This window comes from Carassius carassius, chromosome 42 (assembly GCF_963082965.1).
Source record: "Carassius carassius chromosome 42, fCarCar2.1, whole genome shotgun sequence".
Classification (NCBI taxonomy): Eukaryota; Metazoa; Chordata; class Actinopteri; order Cypriniformes; family Cyprinidae; genus Carassius; species Carassius carassius.
The window spans coordinates 15,036,987-15,063,280 of NC_081796.1; the positions used below are offsets into that span (position 1 = coordinate 15,036,987).

General features: G+C 36.8%; 1 protein-coding gene across 1 annotated transcript in view; it reads left to right on the forward strand.

Annotated features, from left to right (window-relative positions):
* Nucleotides 1–20,263, forward strand: part of LOC132123784 (phosphatidylinositol 5-phosphate 4-kinase type-2 alpha-like) — a 41,540-nt gene extending 21,277 nt beyond the window's left edge. Inside the window, exons 2-10 of the mRNA XM_059534420.1 lie at nt 5,146–5,243; nt 5,590–5,686; nt 9,944–10,096; nt 10,215–10,361; nt 10,471–10,509; nt 14,755–14,868; nt 15,004–15,244; nt 17,014–17,117; nt 18,266–20,263. Coding sequence (XP_059390403.1) covers nt 5,146–5,243; nt 5,590–5,686; nt 9,944–10,096; nt 10,215–10,361; nt 10,471–10,509; nt 14,755–14,868; nt 15,004–15,244; nt 17,014–17,117; nt 18,266–18,346 — 1,074 coding nt within the window. The 3' untranslated portion in view covers nt 18,347–20,263. The remainder of the gene's footprint in view (nt 1–5,145; nt 5,244–5,589; nt 5,687–9,943; nt 10,097–10,214; nt 10,362–10,470; nt 10,510–14,754; nt 14,869–15,003; nt 15,245–17,013; nt 17,118–18,265) is intronic.
* The last annotated feature ends 6,031 nt before the right edge of the window (nt 20,264–26,294 follow it).

Consider the following 26,294-nt stretch of genomic DNA (forward strand, 5'->3'; position numbering starts at 1 on the left):
CTCTTTACAACAAAACAAGTAAAAAACAAGCAACCGTCTAGGCATAATTATTATTACTAGAGACGTATTATTATTACTACATAGAGACATAGCTAAATCTACTTTAGGCTACAACAGTAGCTTAATATATTGTCAATTTACTCACGTTAAACCGAACATTTATTTTGATGGGTTGCCATGAAGATCTTTGAGTGTCTGTGTTTATGATATGACCGTTTTCACAAATGAAACCGTAAATTCTCATGAAGTGATGGTTTATGCGTTCGTGTCCTCATATAGTGACACACGGCAGAGACTACAAAACAGCGAGCTCCCTTGCATCTGCGCCCGTCACCCACAAAGATGCAGAATTTGCGGGAGTAATATTTAAATAGTATTTTGCAGTTTAATATTCACAGACACTAGTAGAGATGCACCGGTTGACCGGCCATAAATCGGAACCGGCCGGTTTTTGGTCTTCTAGCTGGTTTTTGGTGTCTAGTGCGCATAGAGGAGAGTGTGTTACAACAGGTGGTTTGTAAAGGCCCACTCACCTGTGTGTAGCACACCTCAAATTGCACACAAAAAAAGTTTCAGACAGTTTTTTTCTGTGATGTGCTATGGTTGGGGGTGGGGGTGGGATGGTCCATGTTACAGGAGGTAGGGTGTGTGTGTGGGGTTTCAGAGGTGAGCGGGGGGGTGATTTGAGTTCAGGGCTCTCAAAACCTGGTGGAAAATGATGTTACACAGTCTGGTGGAGCTCGCTCTGATGCTCCTGTACCGTCTTCCTGATGGTAGGAGCAGGAAGAGACTGTGGGAGGGATGGGGTCCTTCACGATACTTGTAGCTTTACTGGAGCATCGTGCAAGGAAAATGTTTAATACCAAAAGTCTTGCAGTCTGCTGCACTATAGTTCCCCTCCCAGACAGTGATGCAGCTGGTCAGCACGCTCTCAGTTGTGCCCCTGTAGAATGTGGTGAGGATGGGTGGAGGGAGACTTGCTTTTTTCAGCCTGCGGAGAAAGTGTAGGCGCTGTAATGCCGCCTTGAAGAGTGACATGGTGTTGGTGGTCCAGGTGAGATCCTCCGTGATGTGCAACCCCAGGAATTAGGTTCTGCTGACTCTCTCTCCACAGTCGAGCTGTCGATGGTCAGTGGGGGGTGATCAACGGAGTTTCTCCTGAAGTCCATCACAATGCATTCCATTATTCATAATGTATATTATAAAGCCTAAATTCATTTGTAGCATTTAAAACTATTTTATTTTTTTATTTATTTAAACATAAACTATTTACAATTTGACCATGAAATAAAATATTAGCATTGGTCATGAATTTTACATGTCAGTAAATGATATAGTACATTATACACAAGGAATTAGGTAGGTATACATTACTGAAAGGTCTTAAATTGCAGTTTTAAAATGTTAGAACAAGCTAAAAATCCACAAGGGAAGCTAAATAACTGACTCTTGGATATCACATACAGATGCTGCATGTAGAACAAATGATGCAGAACATTTACTCAGACAAGAAAAGAAAACACAAAGACATTCTGCCTCCTATAGGTAGCACTGTGTACTCACAGTGTACTGGGCTCTGAGACACCCTTCATACCCAGAAGCCTGGCATTTGACCAGCTGATAGGAAAGTCTATAGAGACCTCAGTGCTATCAATTCTCAGAGAGGTCAAATCACAGTATATTTCTAACCTTTGCCACTATCTGTCTAATGCTTACTTAAAATTCTAAGAATTCTAAGAATTTAATAACACAGTTAGATTTAATCTGTTGCAAATCATATCCATTATTGTTATAAATTATAATGTTGTGATGCCTAAAATTCACTTGTAGCATTTAAAATAGTTTTTAGTTCTTTTTTTCATTTCTTGTGAAAACAGTAAAATTCTAATATCCTCCATTTATTGGTTATCAGTATATGAAAATTATTATCAGTCACAATTTTAGTATCGATGCATCCTTACTTATTTGTAAATTTCATAGAGTTCATATATTTATATTTTTAAATGCTCTGCTGATTGTCTGTTGTTGCAGAGTGTCAAACACAAAATCTTTGAACTCCCATGGTGCTTCATGCCTGTTTGATTGCTTGTAATTTTCCTGGTGTGTGCACATCCTCAAACAAACAAATATATCACAGTAATTAAGGCCTTCTGCAGTCCTCCTGAGTTTAGTTAGCACTATTGTTATTTATATTTATTTCTTAATATAGGGAAAGAACCTATGAGTCACCAGATCTCTTTGCTGGATCGAAAACAGTCCACAGCAGTGTTACATTCCCACTTCTCACAGAACCGCAGTAATTTACATTATTACGGTTTTATTACAAAAACGCTAGCGCAAATTGTATGGAATTACATTTAGATCAATAATAATGAATGTAACTTTATAAAACTGGACGTAACTTTTTCAGAAACTATCAAACATATGCCATTACAAAAGAAGAAAAACACAATGAAAATGAAAAAAATGAACTCAGTCGCACAAATGTAACAGGCTCTTCAAATATGCTTCATTCTTTGTTAATGTTTTTCAAAGATTCATTTTCGCTGATCGTGGATTTTGAATGCATTGCCATAGATTTCGCTTTTGCTTCGCAGTTTTTCGTTTGGAGACAAACCTCTCATGGGGGCGGGGTTAACAGTGGTCTACTCTGATTGGATAGTGAGCTTTTGATGGACAGGTGCTCTCTGATCGGGAAAGTACAGACGTCACTCAGTGGCGCGCGCCGCGCATATTGAAAGCTCTCGCAGTGATTAAATCGGGTCTCTACCAGACAAAGTGAAAGACATTTATTTTAAGCTCATACACAGGTTCTAGCCTGTAAAGAAGTTTATACAAAGATTTATATCTGGCATTGATCTTACATGCTCTTTTTGTTCGAGTTCTGAAGAAACTGTACACTTATTTTGGTCATGTCACTACACTCAGAAACATTGGGATGATATTGGTGTGTTTGTCAAGTGTACGATTTTGACAGGCTTCTCAGTACATATGAAAAACATATTTGGGTATTATGACTCTGACCCCACAAACGAAAATATCATTTTTGTTATTAATAAAAAAATTTGCCTAAACAAATTTCACATTCAAAAATGCAAATTCTCCAACTGTAAACCTGTCTTCTCTGTTTTTCTAAAAGAAATGGAAAACCATTTGAATGTAATCTCAGTGTCAAATAAGAAAAACGCAAATTGCATCGTGTAATTTTGTTTAGATTTTGGCCCTCTTTTCTTTAGTTCTATTTTATTCTTTATTGTTTTTTTTGTTTGTTTTTTTTGTGGTTGATATTATGTGATGTATGTTTATACTTTTGTATGTTTTTGTTTTCTGCATTAATAAAATAGAAAAAAAGAAGCTCTCGCGGTGATTTGTATGCAATACGTCAGGCCTTGTATTACTAAATATGTAAATAATATTTGACCTTCAATCGTCTCAGTAAAGATGAGCTTTCAGGAGACAGAGACACAGAGCGGCGTCATCTTCCTCCTCCGCTTGTCCTTCAAGGCAGCTTGAAGTAAGCCTGTGTTACTGAAGTAACCAATAACATCGATACAAATTTTTAATGTTACAGAGTGCAACAGTTTGTTGCGGGTAATTATTTTCATTCAGTAACACAAGCTTAATTCAAGCTGCCTTGAAGGACAAGAGCTCATCTTTACAGACTGAGACGATCGAAGGTCAAATATTTTTTACATATTTAGTAATACAAATCACCGTGAGAGCTTTCCAATATGCGCGCCACTCTCTGGCTCCACTGAGTAGCGCCTGTACTTCCCGGTCAGAGAGCACCTGTCCATCAAAAGCTCCCTATCCAATCAGAGTAGATTACTGTTAACCCCGCCCCCACGAGAGGTTTGTGTCAAAACTCCAAACAAAAAACTGCGAAGCAAAAGCGAAATCTGTGGCAATACATTCAGAATCCACGATCAGCGAAAACGAATCTTTGAAAAACATTAACAAAGAAGGAAGCATATTTGAAGAGCCTGTTAAATTTGTGCAACGGTTCATTTTTTTCATTTTCATTGTGTTTTTCTTCTTTTGTAATGGTATATTTTTGATAGTTTCTGAAAAAGTTACGTTCAGTTTTATAAAGTTTCTTACATTTTTATTGAAGCAAATGTAATTCCATAAAACTGTGCAAAGCAAAAACTGATGACTGCTGAATGTAGCACATTGTTTCTGGCCCTGAGCGGAGCAAAGCAGTGCATTGTGTGACAGAGATATCGTCCTCTGATGAGCAGAACACATCACTCACACTGATGGTTTTCCTGTACCCAGCACATCTCAGCACCTCATGTGTGTATGCTTTGATTTGTTCGATGTCACATGAATAGTAATGTTCATCCCAAAACCGATTTGATCAAGTGGTACCAGATGTCGTTTAGGTCATGCAAGAATGACTCCTGCATTTTTGCTTAAAGCTGAAGACCCAACTCTGTGCATGTTCTGCAAGACCCCCCCTTTCTATTAAATATATTTCATTAGACTGTCGTGATTTTAATGCATGTAGAAAGCTCTTTTATGAATTTAGTTCACTTAAGGATTTAGTAAGATTTTGCCTGAAAAGTTTTTAGAATGTTTAGCGCTCAATTTAAAAAATCTTGTATAATATTACTTGCTGTGTTTATTTGTTTAATTGTTTTTATTGTATTTATTTGATATTTTCATTATTGTATTTGAGTTTTTGCCATGAAAATAGCTGCAAATGCTGACATGGCATTAAATAAAATTATACTATACTATGTTTATCACAAAAATGTGTGGTTGTTATAGCTGTTAACCAGTATTTGTAGTTTTGATTGGTAGCAAGTGTTGGAATTATGTAGCTTATTGATAACTTGACACGTTGTTGAGTGTCTTGTTGGTGGATTTTATTTTATTTTTTTTACATTTTGAGTAAATATCCATTGAAATATTTAAACTGATATATATATTTTCCGCAAATTTGTACGTTTCATTTGCTATTCTTAAATTGTGTTAGTATATTTATATAGGTCACATTGCTTTCAAGATATCAGTATTGGTCAGACATTGCCATGCCCATATCGGGAGACCACCACATTTGACTCCCATTTTAAGCCCTGGACCCTGAACAAGTAACCAGTAACTGAATCTGTCTCCTCTTTCTCTCTCTCTCCTGTCTAGATAAACGAGTTGAGCCATGTTCAGATCCCCATCATGCTTATGCCTGATGACTTCAAAGCCTACTCGAAGATTAAGGTAGACAACCACCTTTTCAACAAGTGAGTGCCACTCAGAGTTTTCCTTTTTTTCATGATTCATCATATTTTAATCTTATTAGAAGGGTGAATCTTATGAAACCTGTCAAGAACATTTCTGAATCATGTTAAAAAAAAAAAAAAAAAAAGCAGTACAACACATACCATGACATATTATTTATAATTAAATAATGTTTATACATATTTATGTAAAAAATGTGTAAGTCACAGTAGCGTTTAATTTAAACAAAGTTTAGATTTATTTAAAACAAAAAAGCAGAAATATGTAACTGAGATGTGTGATTCACCCAGACAACTCTCAAGATGTTAATGTTAATTTTTTCCCCCACTTTTCTTCTTTGCTTTTCAGAGAGAATATGCCAAGCCATTTTAAGTTTAAAGAGTATTGCCCTCTTGTTTTCCGTAACTTGAGAGAGAGGTTCAGCATCGATGACCAGGACTTCCAGGTAGGCTTTGTGAAAGAGAGAGAAATGATCCATGGTGTCACATTCAGTGTGTCTTAGAACCACAGCACATTACTGCAGTTGAACCACACAAAACACCAGTGTACTCCCTACTAAACAATGCAAAATAGATTCAAGTCTCTGTGAGAAAAGCCCATGACTACCAAGAGGTAATTTAGTCATTACCCACTCAATTTATGTCATAATGAAGACCATTATTCCCCATAATAACATAGTAATGTCCTTGTGTCCTTCAGCCTCCTACATACAAATGTTTTTAATTGTCCTCATATTCCTTTTCTTATATCTCTTTCATGGAGGAAAATGACTTTTTAAGTGAGAATAGTCACAATCAGTGTGTCATTAGATGGAAAGGATTTTCTCAACATTTCTCCTCACTGTAATCAGAAAGAGCTCAGGGTCTTGGTTAATCAGGGTCTGCTTATGTGGGTTTAACAGGCATGACTGTAACCCTTGACACATGTGCAAAAAACGTTAGCTTTACAGAATGTGCTGCTTATTTTATGGTCTTGATTAGAGACGTTAAGTTTGAGCTGTTTACTGGAGGTTAACTGTTGTCTAGGCTTCCTGTGTTGCAAGACAATAGTTTAAAGCAGTGGTGTCGAACTCAATTCCTAGAGGGCCGGAGCCCTGCAGAGTTTAGATTCAACCCTAATTAAACACACCTGATACAATTATTCAAGTCCTTCAGACTTATTTGAAAACTACATGGTATGAGTACTGGAGATGGGTTGGAATGAAACTCTGCAGGGCTCCGGCCCTCCAGGAATTGAGTTTGACACCCCTGGTTTAAAGGGTTTAGAAATTTTAGAAGTGTGCGCAACTATGTATTTTCAAAATAGACTGGTCAGTGTTAAGGGAGCCCTGAATCAGCTTCAGCAAACTTCCAAGGGAGCCGCAACAGTCGGTCAACACTGGGGTTCTGGAAGTAAAATCTTAAATCATTTTCAGGTTTTTTTTTTTTTTTTTTTTACATATAAAACTTTAAATATGGACTTGTTATGAGTTCTGAGATTGTTAATCAATGTTATAAGCTTTTGTTGAAACCGTATGTTTGTGTCATTTCAAGTAATTTTTTAAAATCATGTTTAAGAGCAGAATTTGAAGATTATATACATTTTTAATCTGATTGTCATTCACACTGCTTCATTGATTTGCAAATATATTTGCACATTTTGAAAATGTGCAACAATTTTTGCTTGAAATAAAACTTTGTAATGCATTGATTCACCTTGCAGCTGGCTTGCTTAATTCATGGCTCATAATGCTTTAAAGACTTTTTTTAAATCCCTATAAGGAAAATGCTTCCAGAACCAATGACCTAATTTCCCCCCTTAACAATTGTTGCTTGGAAAATGTGGATACATGAGATAGCATGATTTTAAAAGGGTAATTATTGGCACTGTCAAAGTCAATTTTATAACGAGTATGCATTTTTATAGTTATGCCATGATTTAAAATATTTTATTAAATTTTTTACAGAAACTGAAAAATGGAAATAAAAAAAAGTTTACTTGTCCAATAATAAGAATTATTACTGCAAGTCATGCAAGAGTCATGGGGCATTTAAATATAATTGTGGAAAGTCAATAACAGCCATAAAAAAGGTTGGTAACCACTGCCCTATGTAATTAGGCTAGTTTAAGACTTTTCATGCTGGTCATAAGTGGGCGGTACTTGGGACCAGATGTTATGCCGCAAGTCAAATGTCTACCTGCATAGTGACAAAGCTGTTTTGTAATACAGACCTAGTGTAAACCCGCTATGACTTCTTGGCTTTGTGGTTCCTCAGTCCACCCTGCGGAACAAGCTGTCAGCTAAACAGCTACAAGCCCTAAGCCCAAATGAAGCCTTTTGAAATTTCGTTTCCTGATTTTGGTTTTGTGTTTAAAAAGTATACTTGATGAATATAGGTGAATAATAGAGTGTTTGGTGAATATGAGGAAATCCAAGCACATAGATTTGAGGAAGAAAGATACTCACAAGCCCCTTTCACACTGCCATTCCGGCAAATACACGGGTAAAGTGTTCTGGCAATTGTTCCCGGGTCGCTAGATTTTGCACTTTCATACTGCCAGTGATTACCCCGGATATGTACGTGCTTTCACACTCAACCCGTAAAGATCCCGTAACAACACGTGACATCAGGGCGTGACGTGTAATGTACGAGTCCAAAACGTTAGGGACTATATACTTTCACTGAAGCAAGCAAACGTGCAGTGTGAAAGGGGCTACAGAGGGAGGTGGTAGGGAAATGTGTGGGTGTGTACATGTTTGAGGTAACAGACCTTGGGAATGTATGTAGAGTGGTCTGAGCTGCTCTGTGCAGCTGTGTCCTTCTCTCACCCTCACTGAGCAGAGACCCTCCATTTCTTTCAAGTGCATCCTGTGTCCATCATGAGCTTTTTTTTCTGAAACCGAGACAGACACAAGGGCAGACCACTTCAGTCCGTGAGAAAACATGGAAACCGCACAGTGTCTGTATGTCAGCGCTCATGTGTTGTGGGCAGGACAATACCAGTCGTGATTTGCAAACAAAATGTTATCATCAGAAATACACATAAGCTTTCGCATGAGAGCCAGTGCTTAGTCACGAGTTCTGTGAATCTCAGAACTTCAGAAAATTCAAATCGATTTTTAACAGTGACTTGACAGCCAAACCATGACATAACCGACTTAACCTGCCCACAAATAAACGTGCATCAGTCTTAGTTTATTTTATTTGTATATATTTTTATTTATTGCCTTGCTTACCCTTATTTTTTCCCCACAAAGTTAAGCAGCACAACTGTTTTCAACATTGATAATAATGAGAGATGTTTTTTGAGCACCAGCTCAGCATATTAGAATGATTTCTGAAAGATCATGTGACACCTAAGACTGAAGTAAAGGCTGCTGAAACTTAATTTATGTATTGAAATAAAAAAGGTTATTTTAAATTGTAATATTTCACTATTTTCTGTAATTCTGTTCAAATAAACGTAGCCTTAGTGAGGATTAGCAACTTGAAAATTAAGAACTTACTAAATACAAATTAAATAAATAAAATAATTTAATTTCAGATAAAAATATATAGTGGCTCTGCAACACAACAGAAATGTTGCTTATCAACTGAAAGAAGGACCCATATTGGACACTTTCAGTAATGATAGGAATTTAATTTTGCATTGGCCTAGCCAAATTGAGTTGTTTTTGTTTTGAAAACTTTTCTTATGATTTCATTTATTATGCATCCTGAATAATGACATTAGCGGGTCCTGGATTGAAACCAACAGGTTCAAGGGGCAGATGTCAGAATGGCCTTTTACATTAACGTGTAACAGTGCCAGATTGGGTGGAAAATCCACAGTTTTATGGTATTAATCGGTTATTATGAATCTTGGTGTTAAGGCTGGGCGATATAGCTAAGAAATGTTTCACAATATAAAGTTTCATATTGTTTGGTATCGATGATTATTGACTTTTGTTTATCTTTCTTAAACGGAGAGAAGTAGAAAAAAGCTTTAAATGTAACTGTATTTTTAATATAACCAATTTATTAAGACAAATTTACTTTAGTCTTAAAATAACAAATAAAACAAAATAAAATTGATACAAATATCTCCTTTTTTATATTTTATATGCAGATTAAATAAGTGTTAGGGAAACATTTGACCTGAAACATTTATCCTGAGGGCACAATGAGCAAAATAATGCACCTCATTAAACGGTTTATTCAATGCAATAAAATAACGGCTGTCTATAAAAAAAAGTGTATACTGTCTTAACTAATATTTATAAATATTTATTTATAATTTCGTAAATTGCATAAACAATATGAACAAAACCGCATTATCTATTTAATGCATAGCTTAATACAAATATCACATTGCAGGCAAGCACGGCACTCATTTCAGTGTTTTGTGTTTGTTTGTTCTGTTGGCTGTCTGCTTGTCACTCATAACACAATGAAAAAAGTCTGAAACTCTTGTGCGATATATTGAAAAAAAATTATATCGTTATCGATGATGGTGTACCATCGATAAATATCGATACTGTTTTATCGCCCAGGCCTAGTTGGTGTGCTTAAAGAAAGTAATGAATAAAAACAGCCATTTGTTTAACCTTTTATGCTTTCAATGATCATTCATTTCTAATTCAGTGCGATGGTGTAGAAATCTAAACAACTCACCTAGTCTCACCCATCTTTGTGTGCATTTATTACGTATGCTGAGACGTCTTTCCCATGTGTGTTGGCAGAACTCTTTGACACACAGTGCACCCCTCATTAGTGAAGCTCAGGGCCGTAGTGGTGCTCGCTTCCACACCTCCTACGACAAGAGGTACGTCATCAAAACCATAAGCAGCGAAGACGTGGCTGAGATGCACAACATCCTCAAAAAGTACCACCAGGTTTGACACAAGCTCATACATTCTCCATACAAGTGGTGTATACCTTTAATTGATGTTTTACTCATAATTTGTACATTTCTAGTGAGCTGGATGATTATAATGTCTTTTTTCACTGCAGTATATCGTGGAATGTCATGGTACCACACTGCTGCCACAGTTTTTAGGCATGTACCGCCTCACTGTAGATGGAGATGAGACTTATATGATAGTCACACGCAACGTGTTCAGTCACCGGTTGTCTGTGTATAAGAAATATGACCTGAAGGTAAAAATTATGAAAAGTGACAGACCAAGTCAGACCAGATTGATTATCATGGTCAGATTGAGGATGATTATGATATTGTTTGACATTTTTACATTTTTCTTCTCTGTAGGGATCTACTGTTGCCAGAGAGGCAAGTGACAAAGAAAAGGTCAGTTTCACCCTCAAACACAAACTTCTGATGTGAAAGTTTCACATCGTCACTTATATTGCTTTTCCGATCATTTGTTTGTCAGTTATTTGTATGTAGAGTGTATTGTATGTAGGGTTGGGTACCGAAACCCGCTGTCAATATGGCACCAGTACCTATGGAACTGGTATGCACCGAACCGAATCAGAACGCAGATTTCGGTGCCTCTTTCGGTGCCTCTTAAATGCCTGAGCGATCGATTGAAATATTTGTCCTGGTTCTCTGTAATGTTCACAAGAAGCATGGGCGTTACTAGGCTTTTTTAGCAGGGCTATAGCATTTAGCTTCATAAACTGTAAACAAATTCGCGATCGCCTCAGAGTCAGTCCCCTTAAATTTCATATGAAAGCAGCAGCAGACCGGTCTCCTCCCGCATTTCAGTGCGCTCTTCAATCCGCAGACTGCGGCGGAGCAGCGCAAGCGGACTCGAACAGAAACGGGACACAAGGTGTGTGTTTATCAATAGATTGTTAGAATATCTGTGCAGTTCTTTGTCATAAACACAGTTTACAAAAGGTCACGAGGGAGCAATCGGTTTCTCATCTACTGTAAAGTTTCCGCTGCGTTCACCACGTATCACACCACAGCTGTTTCCTCCAGCGACAATAGAGCCCTTAACACATATGAACACATACTTTAATTACACTTATTTAAATATACTTAATCTAACTGTACATACTTTATACATACACTACTGTGCAAAAGTCTTAGTCTAAGGCAGTCTGTTGTTCAGACTGCTTGTGCATTCAACAATCTCACTAGATTATTATTAAAATTAATAGCAAAATAAATGTTTGGAAATGTAAACTGATATGTCCTACTGACACACTGCAACAAAAGATATAAATAACTGTCTTAAAACCCTTTTTTTGCGTGAAAATACTAATGTGCCTAAGACTTTGTATATAATGTACTTTACAAACAACATTGTTGCTACTTTATAAAGATTGACCATACAGTCATTCACTGTATGAACTGATTAAAGACAGCGACAGACAGCACTCATTTTAACTAAATATCAGAGTGATTGACAGAGAAACAGTAGAAACATTATGTGTGGTTTTGTATTAAATAATGACACAGATCGTGAAATACATTTATTAGCCTTAGAGAAAAGGAGGCTTGGGAAATGAGAGCATCCAAGGAGCGTGTGAATGCTATGGATTTATTTAAAAAAAATTATGTTCTTTAATGTTATCCTTTTTATTTTTATAGAAGTATCGGTTCAGGCACCGTTTAGGCACGGTACCTTTTTAAAAATATCGAAATGGCAACAGTATCGTATAAAACCCAATCGATACCCAACCCTAATTGTATGTCCCGGTCTCTGTGCTTGTGTTTTTGAGGATGGTTCATTCTGTAGTGGCTAATCATTTGTCACACGTCATTTACTGTGAAGCAAAGGTGAGAGTACGAGCATGGGGCGTGCTGGATTTACAGTGTCTGTGTGATTACCAGGTGCACAGATGTAGATCTATCCTATACTTAGGGTGTCAAGGTGAAGCAGAGTACAGGTGCTGTTTTAAGCTATGGAGATTAAAGCAAGAGACTGTAAGCTTCAGTAGCATCAACACTGGCACCTTAAATAAAACAGATGATTTAATGAAAGTGGTTGGAATGTTTGCCTGCTGGTCATCACAAGGTACTAGAACTTAACAAAGAAGAATATGTTAAGCTAGCTGTGAATACTTGTAATTTCACATGTCTACTCTGCATATTATTAGGTATTATTGTTCATATTTATGTATGGTGTACATTCTGTGTGTTTGTTTGACAAGCTATGTCCTTCATAATTAGAGCCTACTGTGACTGGTTAGACACGTAGACATAATCAGGACATATCAAGTGATCTCAAATAAAGCATTAGTGACAGTACAAATATTTTTACTCGCATAAGTGTGCCGCATGATTCCTGTCGGATCAAATGTAGACGACACAGCAATTGGTTTTTTAATCTCAGGCTATCTGCATGTCAAGCATCGAGCTGTGTCTTGTTTACAAGGGAATCTGCAGTGAAATGAAGCGAACAACTGCTCAATGTTTTACTCACGTGAGCTGAAACTTAATTACAATAAAGTTCAACCACACATTCTTAATATTTGAATCCAAAGGAGGGTTATGCAGCGATTGTGTTCTTCCACAACCAGGAGCTGCACAATATTTTGCGATCTTTAATGGCGTTTATTGCTTGGTTGCTCGATCTGGTTTAGCTCCACTTATGTTATTTCCCTAATGTGTCACGTGTGAATCAGTGGGCGGGGCTACATAATTAGGCAATGATATTCTTCTGTGGAGGCGAGGTAGGCTCATTCCAGGATCTGGCGTTTGCTGGGCCTGGTGTCAATAAATGCTTTTGTTTCAGTAACAAAGTAACAAATTACCTCTTATAAATCAAAATCTTAAGTAAAAATGTATTTCTCAATTCATGATGGCTCCAAAGTGACCCCATTATGTCAAAGCGCACAGTGTTCTCTCACCATAAACAACAAAGTGCAGATTCCCAACAGCTGTTGTCAACTGGGTGTGACAAAGTGAACATTGCAAATCCAGTTGTCCTTTGTGTCAGAGCGTTTACTGACATGGATTTGTTGTCGCGTCGTGCCGCATCCACAGCATCACTGGGTTCTATTTGCTTTTATCACATCATGCCACTCGTGTCTGGTGTAGACACGTTGTTTTGCTATTTGTGAATCTTAAGTATACTCACCATCTGCATCACTGGCAGTATTTTCACTTACTTGTAAACTTGTAACTTAACGTTACTTGCTCAGAGCAGAACCATGCATCATTCATTTATATTTCTATATGTCTCCCTGCAATAAAACTCTAATTCTTCAATCGGACCATCTAGTGGTCTGTTATTGATACAACCACAACTCCTACAACTGCTCAAGCGGGTATTGCGAGTCAAGGTGAGGTAATTATAATATGTCAGATTAATATTTTGCGTTCAATTATTTACTTATCAGGCAATGATAAGCAGGAAAATTACACAGTGTAGTCTTTTTCACCCTGTGGAGGTTTCTTTTGCAAAATAATCTGCTGACTGTATACTATTCCTCAGCCTTGCCACGCCCCCAGTTTTGGAACCACTGCACTAAGGTAAAAAAGTAATAGGTACATCTTTATACCTTATTCACCCATATTAATACCTTAGATACATTAATTCTTTAAAATTACATATGAATACTTAACATATTAGTACCTTTTGAAGAGTACCGCCCCAGTGGCACTTTTGTACCTTTTTTGCAAGTCTGTTACTTTACTTTTAAAGTAAACTGGCATTCGCAAGTCATTTTAGTTCAATAATGTGACATATTTCTGAGTGAAACAGGATATTCAATATATTTTATTTCCCAAGACCTGATTGGCTCATAAAAAAAGTCTGCTCCTTGACATGTTTTTGGAGAGTAGAGGTTAAAGAAAATTAGGAATGTGTATTAATCTTTAATATATGCAAACCATTTCATCAGCGCCCTCCCATAGATATGTTTACTTATGGTGCTTTCCTTGACCAAACCTATTCCTATTGCTCTTCTACCTGCCAACAGGGTACACTTTCGCTATCTTTTATGTAGATTTTGCAATGATATGATAGGTGTGTTTGCTTTTGAAAGTTGGGAAATCTGCAAATGGGTTTTAAAGTCAATTAATAGGGTTTTTATTGGAGTCTTGAGCAAGGATACCAAATAAGCTAGTTACACAACATTGCTGGAAATGGTTCATTCTGGTGGTTTAAATCACCCCAGAGGAAATATTTTCACCTGCACTCCTTTCCAGTAGTTCGAACAAGCCATTACATTTTATTAATTAATTATTGAATAGTGAGTAATTACTGCAGAGTTCATATTTATTTTGTGCCTGACTTTTGATGCAATGCTGTATATGAAAGCTCATTTCTTTTGTAGGCCATTCTGAATATCTCTAAACACAAATGTAGATCAGCTAGTTTGGTTGTTGCCTCCTTTGTTCATTTGAGGGTCCCTTGACACACTACATGTTGCTGAACATGCCAAACAAGCTTTTTCTTATGAATCTAGAGCACCCCCTGCTGCACCGTGTGATACTACATGACATGACCAGCATGACAGGACCTGAATTCATTTTAATGTTCATGATCAACCTCTTTTGAAGCCCTTAAAAGAGTCTGCAAGTGTAAGTGAGCATCTTTAGCACACTAAATGTTGTTTTCCTCTTTTTCACCAGGCTAAAGAATTCCCCACGTACAAAGACAATGACTTTATCAACGATGGACAGAAAATATACATTGACGAGGAGAGCAAGAAGACCTTCCTTGATAAGCTACGAAAGGATGTGGAGGTAAATGATTGGAAGAATTCCCTTTCCCACTCGGTCTTCCTTGTACTGATACAATGAATAATTTTTCTGAATACTCACTTTTTCTCTTCCTCTTTCTCATCAAACTGTTTTTCCCTCCCTCATATCTCTGTCTAGTTCCTTGCTTTGCTGAAGTTGATGGACTACAGTCTTCTGGTTGGGATCCATGACGTGGAAAGGGCAGAACAAGAGGAGGTGGAGAGCGAGGATAATGATGGAGAAGAGGAAGGAGAGAGTGATGGAGGGATTGTCGGCACTCCTCCTGACAGTCCCAGTTACACTCTGGACAGCAGTAAACCACTCTCACCAGGAGACTTCAACCCCAGTATTGATGTCTATGCCATCAAAAGCCATGACAGTGAGTGGAGCAGGAAGCATGCTGAAATATACAATTATATTGTTGAACATATATACTCTATACAAAACTTTAACTTTTTCCCCGCCAAACATGGGATTTTCAGTTATGTATGAGACCAGGCTTCCCTGCCAAACCTTCCAGAGTCTCCTGATCAAAAACACAGGCGGGGAAGACGAAATGAGCATATGAAAAATAATACGATCATCGATCTGCCTATAATGTTACCGAGTGAAATGTTGATCCAGGAAGTGGTTTATGACTGCAAGCTTTGTGGGTGCTAATGGGAAGTGATATACTGTATCTTTGCTTTGATCAATCGTACTGAATATGATCTAGATATAGTACTAGATAGGGCTGTGCAAAAAATCGAATGCGATTTTCAGGCGCTTCTCGTCAGTAAAGGCGCTCCTGTGATTTAGAAGTACATCTCCAGCACGTGCATTCAGATCAGGGTTGCCAGGTTTTCAAAACAAATCCTGCCCACTTGCTTCTCAAAACTAGTCCAAAATAGCCCAATCGCATTTCCAGGAGATTCCCCGATGAAAAATTGCGTCCCGGGGTTAAAATACACGTTTTTTTGGCAGTGTTGCCTTGGTAAAATTCACATTTTAGGGGCTAAACATCACGTTATTGGTATTGGGGTCGCTTCAATCCGCGGGCATGAAAAACAACCGCAGACTTGGCAACACTGGCTCAGGTGGAGCGGCATTTACTACACAGAGCCATAGTCTACCGATAACTAACACAAAATCGCTTTCAAAATCGACAAAGAATCGCCTCCGATTTGGAAATCGATTTTGTGTAGATTGTCAGTGAATTACGGCTCTGTGTAGTAAAGGCCAACCAGTGTTGCCAAGTCTGCGGTTGTTTTTCATGTCCGCGGGTCGAAGTGACCCCAATACAAATAACGTGATGTTTAGCCCCTAAAATGCGAATTTTACCAAGGCAACCCCGCCAAAAAATTTGTATTTTATCGCTCGGAACGAAACGCGATTGGGCTAGTTTTGAGAAGTAATTGGGCAGGTTTTGTTTTGAAAACCTGGCAACCCTGATCTGAACGCACGTGCTGGAGATATACTACTAATCACAGCAGTGACTTTACTGGAAAGATGTGCATGAAAATCGCATTCGATTTTAGTGCACAGCACTAGTACTCGATAAAAACACGATTTTCTCAGCTTTTTGCTCAAAGTTGCTTTGGTTATGAAATTAACTATATTCAAGTATTGATAAAAAAAAAAAAAAAAAGAAGAATGCTTGAAGCTACAATAAAATGGATTGCATGTTCAGATTTTCATACAACAAAATATTCTGGGGGCCTTAAAATTTTAGTGAAAATGATCAAAAATGATGGCGTGGCTGGCAACTTTTTCCAAAAACGGTGGCGGGTAAAGAGTTAAAGTCAGCATGAAATAAAAATTGACCCCATTTCCTCTTAATGTATGGCCCTGTGGTTATTGTGAACAATTCATCCATGCATGATACTCTTAAAATAAAAGCTTGTAATTAAAATCGAATATGTTCCCTCCTTGGATGATGTCACCAAGAGAGGGAGGTGGTGAAAATAATTTTTATAGTCAAACATTCCATTCTGCTTCCATTGTGGTATGAAATGGGCACCTTCCTCAGTCCAATCGCTTCTTGATTGATAAGCTAAGACACATCCGGCTTTTTCTTGTTGACTTTACGATTTGTGTAATATGTTACATTATGAAAATTTGTTGTAAGCTCTGTTTTCATAAATGATGAATGTAAGTTTTTCCCCCCAGATTCTCCCAGAAAGGAGGTCTATTTTATGGCTGTTATTGACATCCTTCAGCATTATGATGCCAAGAAAAAGGCTGCTCATGCAGCCAAGACAGTAAAGCATGGGGTGAGTGCTTTGACGTTTACATTTAAATGAGAGTTATATCACTGTAAAATTATCCTGTTTAACTTTATAAAACTGTTCACCCTAAAAATACTGAGACAATGTTTTCAGTGATACAGTCATATAATTTACCAATGTAATATACAAATGTACCTGATCTACATTTACCTTCAAATGTACCAATAACTACCATAAGTAATACAGCGGGGGGAACAGAAAACCACATGATGAATATGACCAATAATCATGTAGAGAGGGTTCACAGTAGACGGGTTTCCATCCAAAGTTGCGAATTTAACTTATGCGCAAAATTGGAATATCACACAAAACATTTGTGAACAAGCACCGTTTCCATCCAACGAGTCACAGAGAACAAAATCATCACTTCCTGATAAACTGGCACTATACATCACTAAGAAAAGTTGGAGAAGCTACTGAATTTAATAATTTTCCTATATAATAAATGACTTGCACCTCAGAACGAGCAGACAAAACACAATAAATGCGGTCATTGCTTTCAGAGGTGGATGCTGCAGTCATTTAACAGTTCTGGGAGGCAATTATACAGAAATACTTTGATGACAGACTTTGTTCCGGCATTTCCAAATGACCATAACAACATTTCAGATGCTGTGGAACAAGATCGGTCTGCTGCTAGTAGGATTTTCTGTCCCAAAGCACAAGGTCACATGACTTTATGCACTTCTAGGAATTTATTAGCAAAATGCATTTCCATGTCCCATTATTCTCATTAACCCTTTTTCACACAAGTCAAAAACCACTTCAAGCGAGTGTAAAAACTTTGCAAATTAAGGAATTTTTAATCGAAATTCAGCATTTCCTTCACTTGATTCTGATGCAGTACTTCAAAATGTGGAAAAAAGCAAGTTGATGGAAACCCAGCTAATGTCACACTCAAAGACAAAAAACAATCGGGGTAACAAACATGATTAAAAAAATTATGTAATAGACTAACTAAATAACAGAAAATTTAACATGAAACAATGTAATGTACATGACCGACAACAAAATTTGTAAGAAGAAATATTATCAACTAATGGAAAAAATACTTCTAAAATTACCTTGTACCAAGAGTTTTTTTTTTTTTTTTTTTTTTTTTTATCATCAACCTTGTGCTTTTTTCATCTTAGGCTGGGGCAGAGATTTCCACCGTGAACCCAGAGCAGTACTCGAAGAGATTCTATGATTTCATCACTACCATTCTGCCCTAGTCCGAGGCAGCTGAGCTGAGTCCACAGGGATGAAGAGGGACGCCAGCAGACGGGTGTTGAACACTCACTCACCTGCTCTGCCACAGGGGGGCTCCCCTACAGCAGCTACAAACACCATCCGTTTACATTTTGATTCAGTTTTATTTGTCTTTTTGTTTTGTGGGACCATGAGAGTGATGGAAAAGGACAACAGTTGTAACTTTTTTTGGAGGGGGACAGGGCGTTTTACTGCTTTCTTATGCATGCCCATTAATCTTGTTTGTTCCATTTGATATTTTTCTTGCCTTTTAAAGCAGAAGAGGACGGCGAGAGGAAAGAGAGCTCATGTGACAGTCTGTGGCTCAGTTAGTGGAATTAGGTCTCTGAAAAAAGGAGGCCAAAACACAAGTTCTTAATTGGAACTGTATGTGTTCTCTTACTGAATCATTCATCAAACACCTAGCCGAACTCCCTTCACGCAACCCTTGGCTTCCCGCTCTGCTTTACTCCACTGGGGTCAACAGCTTTACAGAGAGGCACCTGAAGCACTTGACACCACGGCACCTGCTAACTCTCCTTACTCGCACAGCCCTCTTCTTATCTGAACAGACTAACCAGAAACGTTCTTTGAGCCATTTACAAAAGGAGGACCCATCGCCTCCTAACCTGCCTTGTGTGGATAGACAGCTTTTGCATGTTCTTTCAGTGTTCTTAGGCAAATGCATTTGAAATGAGGGCGAAGGTTCCAGTAGGTATTTTTCGTTGATTTCTTGATTTATTTTTTAATTTTGTTTCACAGCAACTTGACAGGAGGAAGAATGAAGACACTGAGGCAGCAGGATCAGTGGTTTCTCTTCAGTCATCAGTGATTTCTGTTACGTGAATGATTCGATTACCATCAGCACCTTAAACTGTTGCACTTTTTATTAGGATCACTCGGTCTGTTACGAGCTGCAATGATAGCACTATGAGGCACTGTTCAACGCAGCCTTGCCATTTCACGTGTTCTCACGCATACGCTCGTTCTCAACAGACAAAACATAGTTTACCTCTTGCATCATACCAGGACACACCGATTTGTGTTGTGTTTCAGTATTCCATGGAGGTTTGGGGAAGGGGTGCTTTGTTGTATTTTTATTTTTCATTTTTTTTAAACATTGGTTTTGTTTGAAATTGAGTACAGTATATGTCTTGTGAGTATTGTTTGAAATTCCTTTGAACGTTCAAATTGGCAGCAAAATAGATGAAATGTTGTATATTTTGCACATGATGAATGGAACCAAAATGTTCCCGGAATCCTGTTGGTTCTGCAGTGGTATTTACAAGGGAAACAGAACACCTGTAACAGAGGAGAATGCTTTCGTAAATGGCATTGAATTGGAAGGCAGGTCATTTTGACATTTGTTTCTTAACTTTTCTAATTCAAACATAAAAGCCTCCTCATCCTATGTTGGTTTAGACTTTTTGATCACTTGCACATATTTTTACATTGAATTTGAATCCACCAGAACTTTAAAAGCACGACTCCGTGATTCAGTAAAAGTGTTCTGATAAATGAAGAATGTTTGTTTTAAATCATACAACAAGTACTGTGTAAAAAAAAAAGAGAAAAGATGCATGTTGCATTATTTTTAGTGTTAAGTATGGTTTAGTCCAGAGATGGTGTATATTCCATGCTTAGTCATATTTTTATTTTTTCCCCTTGCCCTGAACCCCCCATCCCAGGTCTATTTTTTAAGATGGTCCCGTACTTGCTTTATACTGTGTTTCCATGTATATACACTGTGCAAGAGTCGTGCCTTTTTACTCCAAATTAATGCATTATTTTAAAATCTTTTTTTCCCCTCCAGACAGAAGTAAAATGCTATTTTCTAATATTAGGGTGGTTAATGAAAAATCCAGCTTTTTTTCCCCTCTCTTCCTTTTTTTTTTTTTTTTGGTGTTTTGATGTTTTAAAATGTGCTTTTGTTTACCAGACGTTGCATTTTATGTTCACGAGTCAACAACAATAACAACAACACTGAAAAGGTCACAATTTCTCCTTGACTGGATAATTCTATGTGCAAAAGCCTTTGGATGAGAGTGTGCATTGTGAATTTGTTGATATGAGTAGGTGTGGCTCTTGTTATAGTGTTAATTGTAAATTGTGTTCAGGCTTTCTCCAAGCAAGTATTATCCGACACCAATGTTACAGCGTCCTTTGGTTAGCGTTTCATTTTCTTAATAAACTGAGCGCTGCTTTGTGCCCTTGGGAAACCATTGCACAGTGGGAAAAGAAGCCTTTTTTTATTGTTGTCGTTGGGATGAAAACAAACCCTTGTCTTCTTGGTTGTAATATTCACAACAACAACAAAAACCCACAATGGGCCTGACAATAGAGGCTGTTTTAGCTGCAGACTTTGATAGTGTCATCAGAGCATCGCTTCAGCTTCTGATACTGGATGCACACGCAGCGATATATATAGGCTATTATGTGATTTTCACTTAATGTGAAAAGTGCTACAGCTTCACTTCACGCCTTCTTAAAAAAGCCCTCCACCATGTTCTGCATTTGCCAAAAGTATTTTTGCTCTGTGTGTTCATTGATGGATAACTCATAACAATAAGCTTTTTTTGAGGGGGGGGTACTTTTAGCAATTCGATGTTTATTTTCTAAACATTTTTGAATGACGCGAACGTATGGATTTTCTTTAAATATGCAGGTTTACTGAAAGAAGAATATACAATCCCCTTGGTGTGTGTTTTAATCTTGACCGTGAAGGTAATAAAAGTGATGGAGAAGCGCTGGTTCTCTGCATCACGCTCACAGATATGAGTTTTTTTGTCAAGTTGTTTTTGAGAGTAACCAAAGGGGAGGCTGTCTCGTGTGTTATGATGTTAACCGATATACACTCCATTCCATAAGCATTGCTCAAAACAATAAAGCACTCTGTCTGCAATTCACGGTGCAACATCTCATGTTTTCTGCTCTTTTAATGTAGCCTATATATGGTCTTTCCTGGTGCACGCAGAGAATTGGCTTTCATTTGATTAAAGCTTGATCATTAGAATGCACACATTTGCATGTTACTGTGTTATCCTTAATAAACCTTTATTTCTTAAATGTAAAATATTTTTAAAATTTTACAAAAAAATAGGCCTATGGGCAGAGTATTATTATTAATAATAAATTAAGGAGTACATGGCTTAAATTACCGTATGCGGAGTAGACGCCATATCCTCCTGAGACCTTGCATCCTCATATGAGGAAATTATATTTGAGTGAATTATATATATATATATATATATATATATATATATATATGTGAAATATATATTTCAATCTGATTAATTTTTAAAGTGCGTGTCATAAATCAACATCTTGGGACAATGTTATGAGGTTTCAAAATATATATATGACTTTCTGTTATGAAACAGGACGTTGATTTCATACCGTGGACTAAAACCATGTTTATTACGCATTTTTGGAGACGCAACAAATGAATAGGAAAAGAAATTATATTTCAACATTCCTATGAAATATTCGAGGTTAATATGAATATCTTGTCAATTATTTAATCCCATTATTACACTTGTTTTTTTTTTTCATGTTTTCCCAAAAACACATTAATATGCAAATTTGATTTATTTTATATAGATAGGCCTATATAGTGAGAAAACATGTTTATGGTCATTTTATACACATTTTGCATAAAGAAAAAGTGTATATCAAATCATTCCGTTATAACATCATTAAGAATTTATAAAAAGTCTGGTAAAAAAAAAAAAAAAAAGAAATCCTGAAAATTAAAAATGTATTGGTGATTAAAAAAAAAGTAGGCCTATGCATGTTCATTCATGTCTCATTTAAATATATATATATATATATAGTAAATTGAGTCCCGATGTATAATTTATGAACTACATATTATTGTGCTCTAAAGAGTGTAATAACATGAAAAAAAATCGTAAAATGTTCTGCCGGGTCTTAAGAGGTTAATTTATTCCCCATTGAAAAGTTGGCTTCGCGGAATCTGCCTTTATCATGATTTAGCTACATGAAGCATGGAAAATGCAAAAAAAAAAAAAAACTGGCGTCCAAATTCCGGAAAAAGTTGTAAAACGGACATGATGTGGGAGAGATGATGTTGAGTGGTTTGTGTGTTTATCTTTCTTTCGCTAAAAACAATGTGGCGTCTTCCTCGAATGAGGTCATAGCCTGCACAGGCCGGTTCATAGTAAAAATAATGCACTGACTCGGGGTGAGCGCTAACTGTTGATTCAGATGTGAATATCCTGTTGCCAATTCGTTTGTAGATAATAAATGATGAATTGTAAAGCACGTTAAACATTCTGTGTAAATAATTTAATGAAGAAATCTCTACTGGTAATACCAATATCAGCGAATGTAGTAAGCGCTCATACTACTTAAGTCATTTCTGAACAATGGGAACATGAAAAATTCGTACATGAACTCTCTTCTGGCCTCTTGGAGGTTAATAATGTGTTTAAAAGAAGGCAACAGCTGAGAGGAGATTCTTCAGAGGTTTACTAATCTCACCACCCAAGTCACAAATTCAGCACCTGATCAACAGGCAACAATTTCTTATAGGTGGAAATTGTTATAATAATTAAAACAAATAGTAGGCTACTCTAAACTTGAATTTAAGAACGTAATATTCGATTCTGTAACATGTAGACTATACGATTTTTAAAGGCCAGGGTCAAATGTCACACCGACACCCGTTTCTGAAATAGACAGGTTCTTCTAAATTCTAAATAGCCTACTCGGAATAAATTCGAAAACACAGTAAATTGCTCAAAACAATAAAACATCGTACAACATTTGAGATAAGATTTCAACAAGATATCAACATTTGTATGAGGGACAAGGACCAGAGAGAGAACGGGAAATAGAAAAGATCAGATAGGCTTCATTCTTTATTAACACTATTTTGTAGGCTAATCTATTTTTGGACCAAGTAAGGTTTTTATTTTTAAATAAATAAAAGCATAAGGTTAATGCTATACTTCTCCATCATTCTTTATTTTCTTTGGCTCCTTGACAAGAGTTACATGCTTCTGTTTTTCCCCAGTCCCAGGAGGAATAAAGTTACCACTTAAGCAACCTTCACATAAATCTGATTTGTGAGACCTTATTTGGTTTTTGGGAGAAAGGTATACTCAACAATCTCCACCAAAATCCACCGACTGCTAGAATCGGAAATTACTTTTCATTTGTTTTGCGTGTTCACTTCACGGAGCTTACACAGAACCGTATTCGTAGCCTGTATACGTTCCACGTGCCATATGTCAATCACATGCATTAATGGAATAATAGAACAAAACAGCAGATATTAAAAATAAATAAATAAATAAATAATAATAATAAGTAATTTTACGCCAAAAAAAGCCTAACCTCAGTCTCTTCATTGTTTCTTTCTTTTTATCCTCCAGAAAATATAATTATTTCCTTATTTTATCAATACAGAGCATGTATATTAGGCCTATATAACATGTACAAGCATGCATGTCAGAAACCGCTTCGTATCATTTTATTTTATCATATTTTATAAGGTCTATAACATAAAACATGGAAAATAAAAGACCCCCCACGCGATTTTGCTGTTTTAGGGAAACCAAATTTTTACCATCGTCAAAATAAACCTTAGGAGAAATAGGCTAAGCCAAATATTGGCTCATTGTTTAATTAGAATCATTGTTTACCGGGGATCAAGATCGCTTGTAGTTATTTCTTCGTTCCACCTTAAATCCTCGTGTCCTCCCCTTTAAGAGAAACTTCTCCACACGTTCCCGCCCGAGCGGGGGCGCCAACAGCACGCGCAAACACTAGACATCTGCGAACCGCGTTTTTAAGAGCTGACACCTCTTACGCTTCTGTTCTTACTCAAACAAATCGAGGCATCGCCAGTATTTTATCATTTAAGTCCACGCAACTCTTGTATAGCTCACAGCACAGTTAGCAGAATAATTTTGGTTTCCGAGGGTATTGTTTTTTGAGGTAATTTCTATCCCCACCTACGACCACCATTTCGTCTTTTTCTCGGCATCGGCTTTTCCTCAGCTGCTCGCTTTTTTACCTGTTTACTTCTTTGTAATAGACTACTTTAGTCAACTTTTATACTGATAAAGACATTCACAGCTGAGGCTAGCAGGGAGAATATTTAAAAAGCACCCTATATACTATATAACTTGCCCTGGTGTCACAAATTCCTGATCGAAAAGAAAAAACAAGCCTGTACATTTCGAAATTTTCGTTCTTTGCTACTCTCGGGTAGCTATAAGGCACATCGTCAGGGTTTGGTAGTGACTGGGGTCAACATTAATCGTTACAATAATATTTATAAAATTATTTCTGCAATAAAATATCGCATCGCCGTGGTTATGGCTTGCGGTTAACCCTATTTTCCGTGACGATTTAGAGGGTATGCATTAAATACATCCTTCTTTATTGATATATTTGCCTAAGGACGCACAGACCGAGAGAAATTAACGGAATGAAGGCTATTCTGTCGTAGCCTGCTGTGCGGAAAACCACCATGTGGCTGCCAATGCAGGCTTGCAATGGGCTACGGTTTTTCTTTTCTTTTTCTTTTTTTTCGGGTAATTTTTGACAACCAAAACAAAGTTGTTTTCTGACAATACAAATACACCTGCACAATCGTTGTAACAGGACTGAAGAGCTCTAAATGCTAAATTTATTTCACTTTGCACACATGGGACAGCTGACTTTATTATTCTTTTCTGAGGGAAAGGCTTGTCTGTTTTCTAAATGGTCATTTTCATTTTAAGGACTTATCTTTTAAATATGCTAATTCCCTTTGGCAGTCTACTGGGATAATGCGCTATATCTCACTCAAAGTAATTGTTTTAAAAGATCGTAGTTGGTTAAATCCACGTTACCATAAAATCACACGGGAGATTGCATTATATAGTCTAGTTACATAAGTTTAAATTAGTGTGCTTAAACCTCTTTGTGCTTAAACGAATCATTTCTAATGTGTGACCTGTTCAGAATGGTCATAGTTGTTAGGCAGGCTCTCAGCTGAATATGACTGACCAGTTCATTTTTCATCAGTGTTATGAAAGATGCACGTCATCTAATGGAGCTGTTAAGGGAGCTTGTTGTTTTGGATTAGTGACTTGTTTTGAAAGAAACGTTGCTCTTTCAGAAAATAATTGGATTTAATGATCTGGTTGACTGCAGACCAATCACTAATTATTTTTCTAATAGGCTATCACTAATTATATCGACACGTGAATTGATATTTAACACTTTAGTTCGAACTGTTCTCGTCATGAACATGATTTTGCTTTTGTTTTTTCATTACTTTGATTTACGTTCTTTTCTCAATCATTGTCATGACATAAAGCCTACTTTTGCAGTTGTAAGACTCGGAAGTCTGATTTATTTGACTTTATTACAAGCAATTATTTTTTTTATGAAAACCTTAACAATATAAACTGGAATAAAAGTATCGTTTGTCTCCATGAAAATACATTTTGAAAGTTTTTTTTAACATTGTACACGAAACCCATGTCGCCATTATGACTAATTTCATTTGCATCTTAAATGTAAGCTTGACAGAACTTATTGATGATTAAAAAACGAATTAAATGCATGGATATACAATACTTTAAATAGTATTTATTTTAACTTGTATGCTGTGACAATATGTTCCTTTCATATTATAGGGTGTTTTTTTAATCCGTATGAGCTTGTTTGATTTATACCTTGTTTTGATATACCCTATAAGCAATTTATGATTTGAAGTCATCATTGTAAGACAAAAAATTAGAGTCAATTTCAAATGTTCAAATAACAGATTTCTAAGATTTTTGAGTGAAAAGAATAGAAAGAATAAAATATATTCCCTCACTGACTGGGGATTCAGACAGGTCAGAGGGTCAATATATTATTTTAAATTGTGAAGTATATTTTTTCTAATATTTATAGAATATAATAATA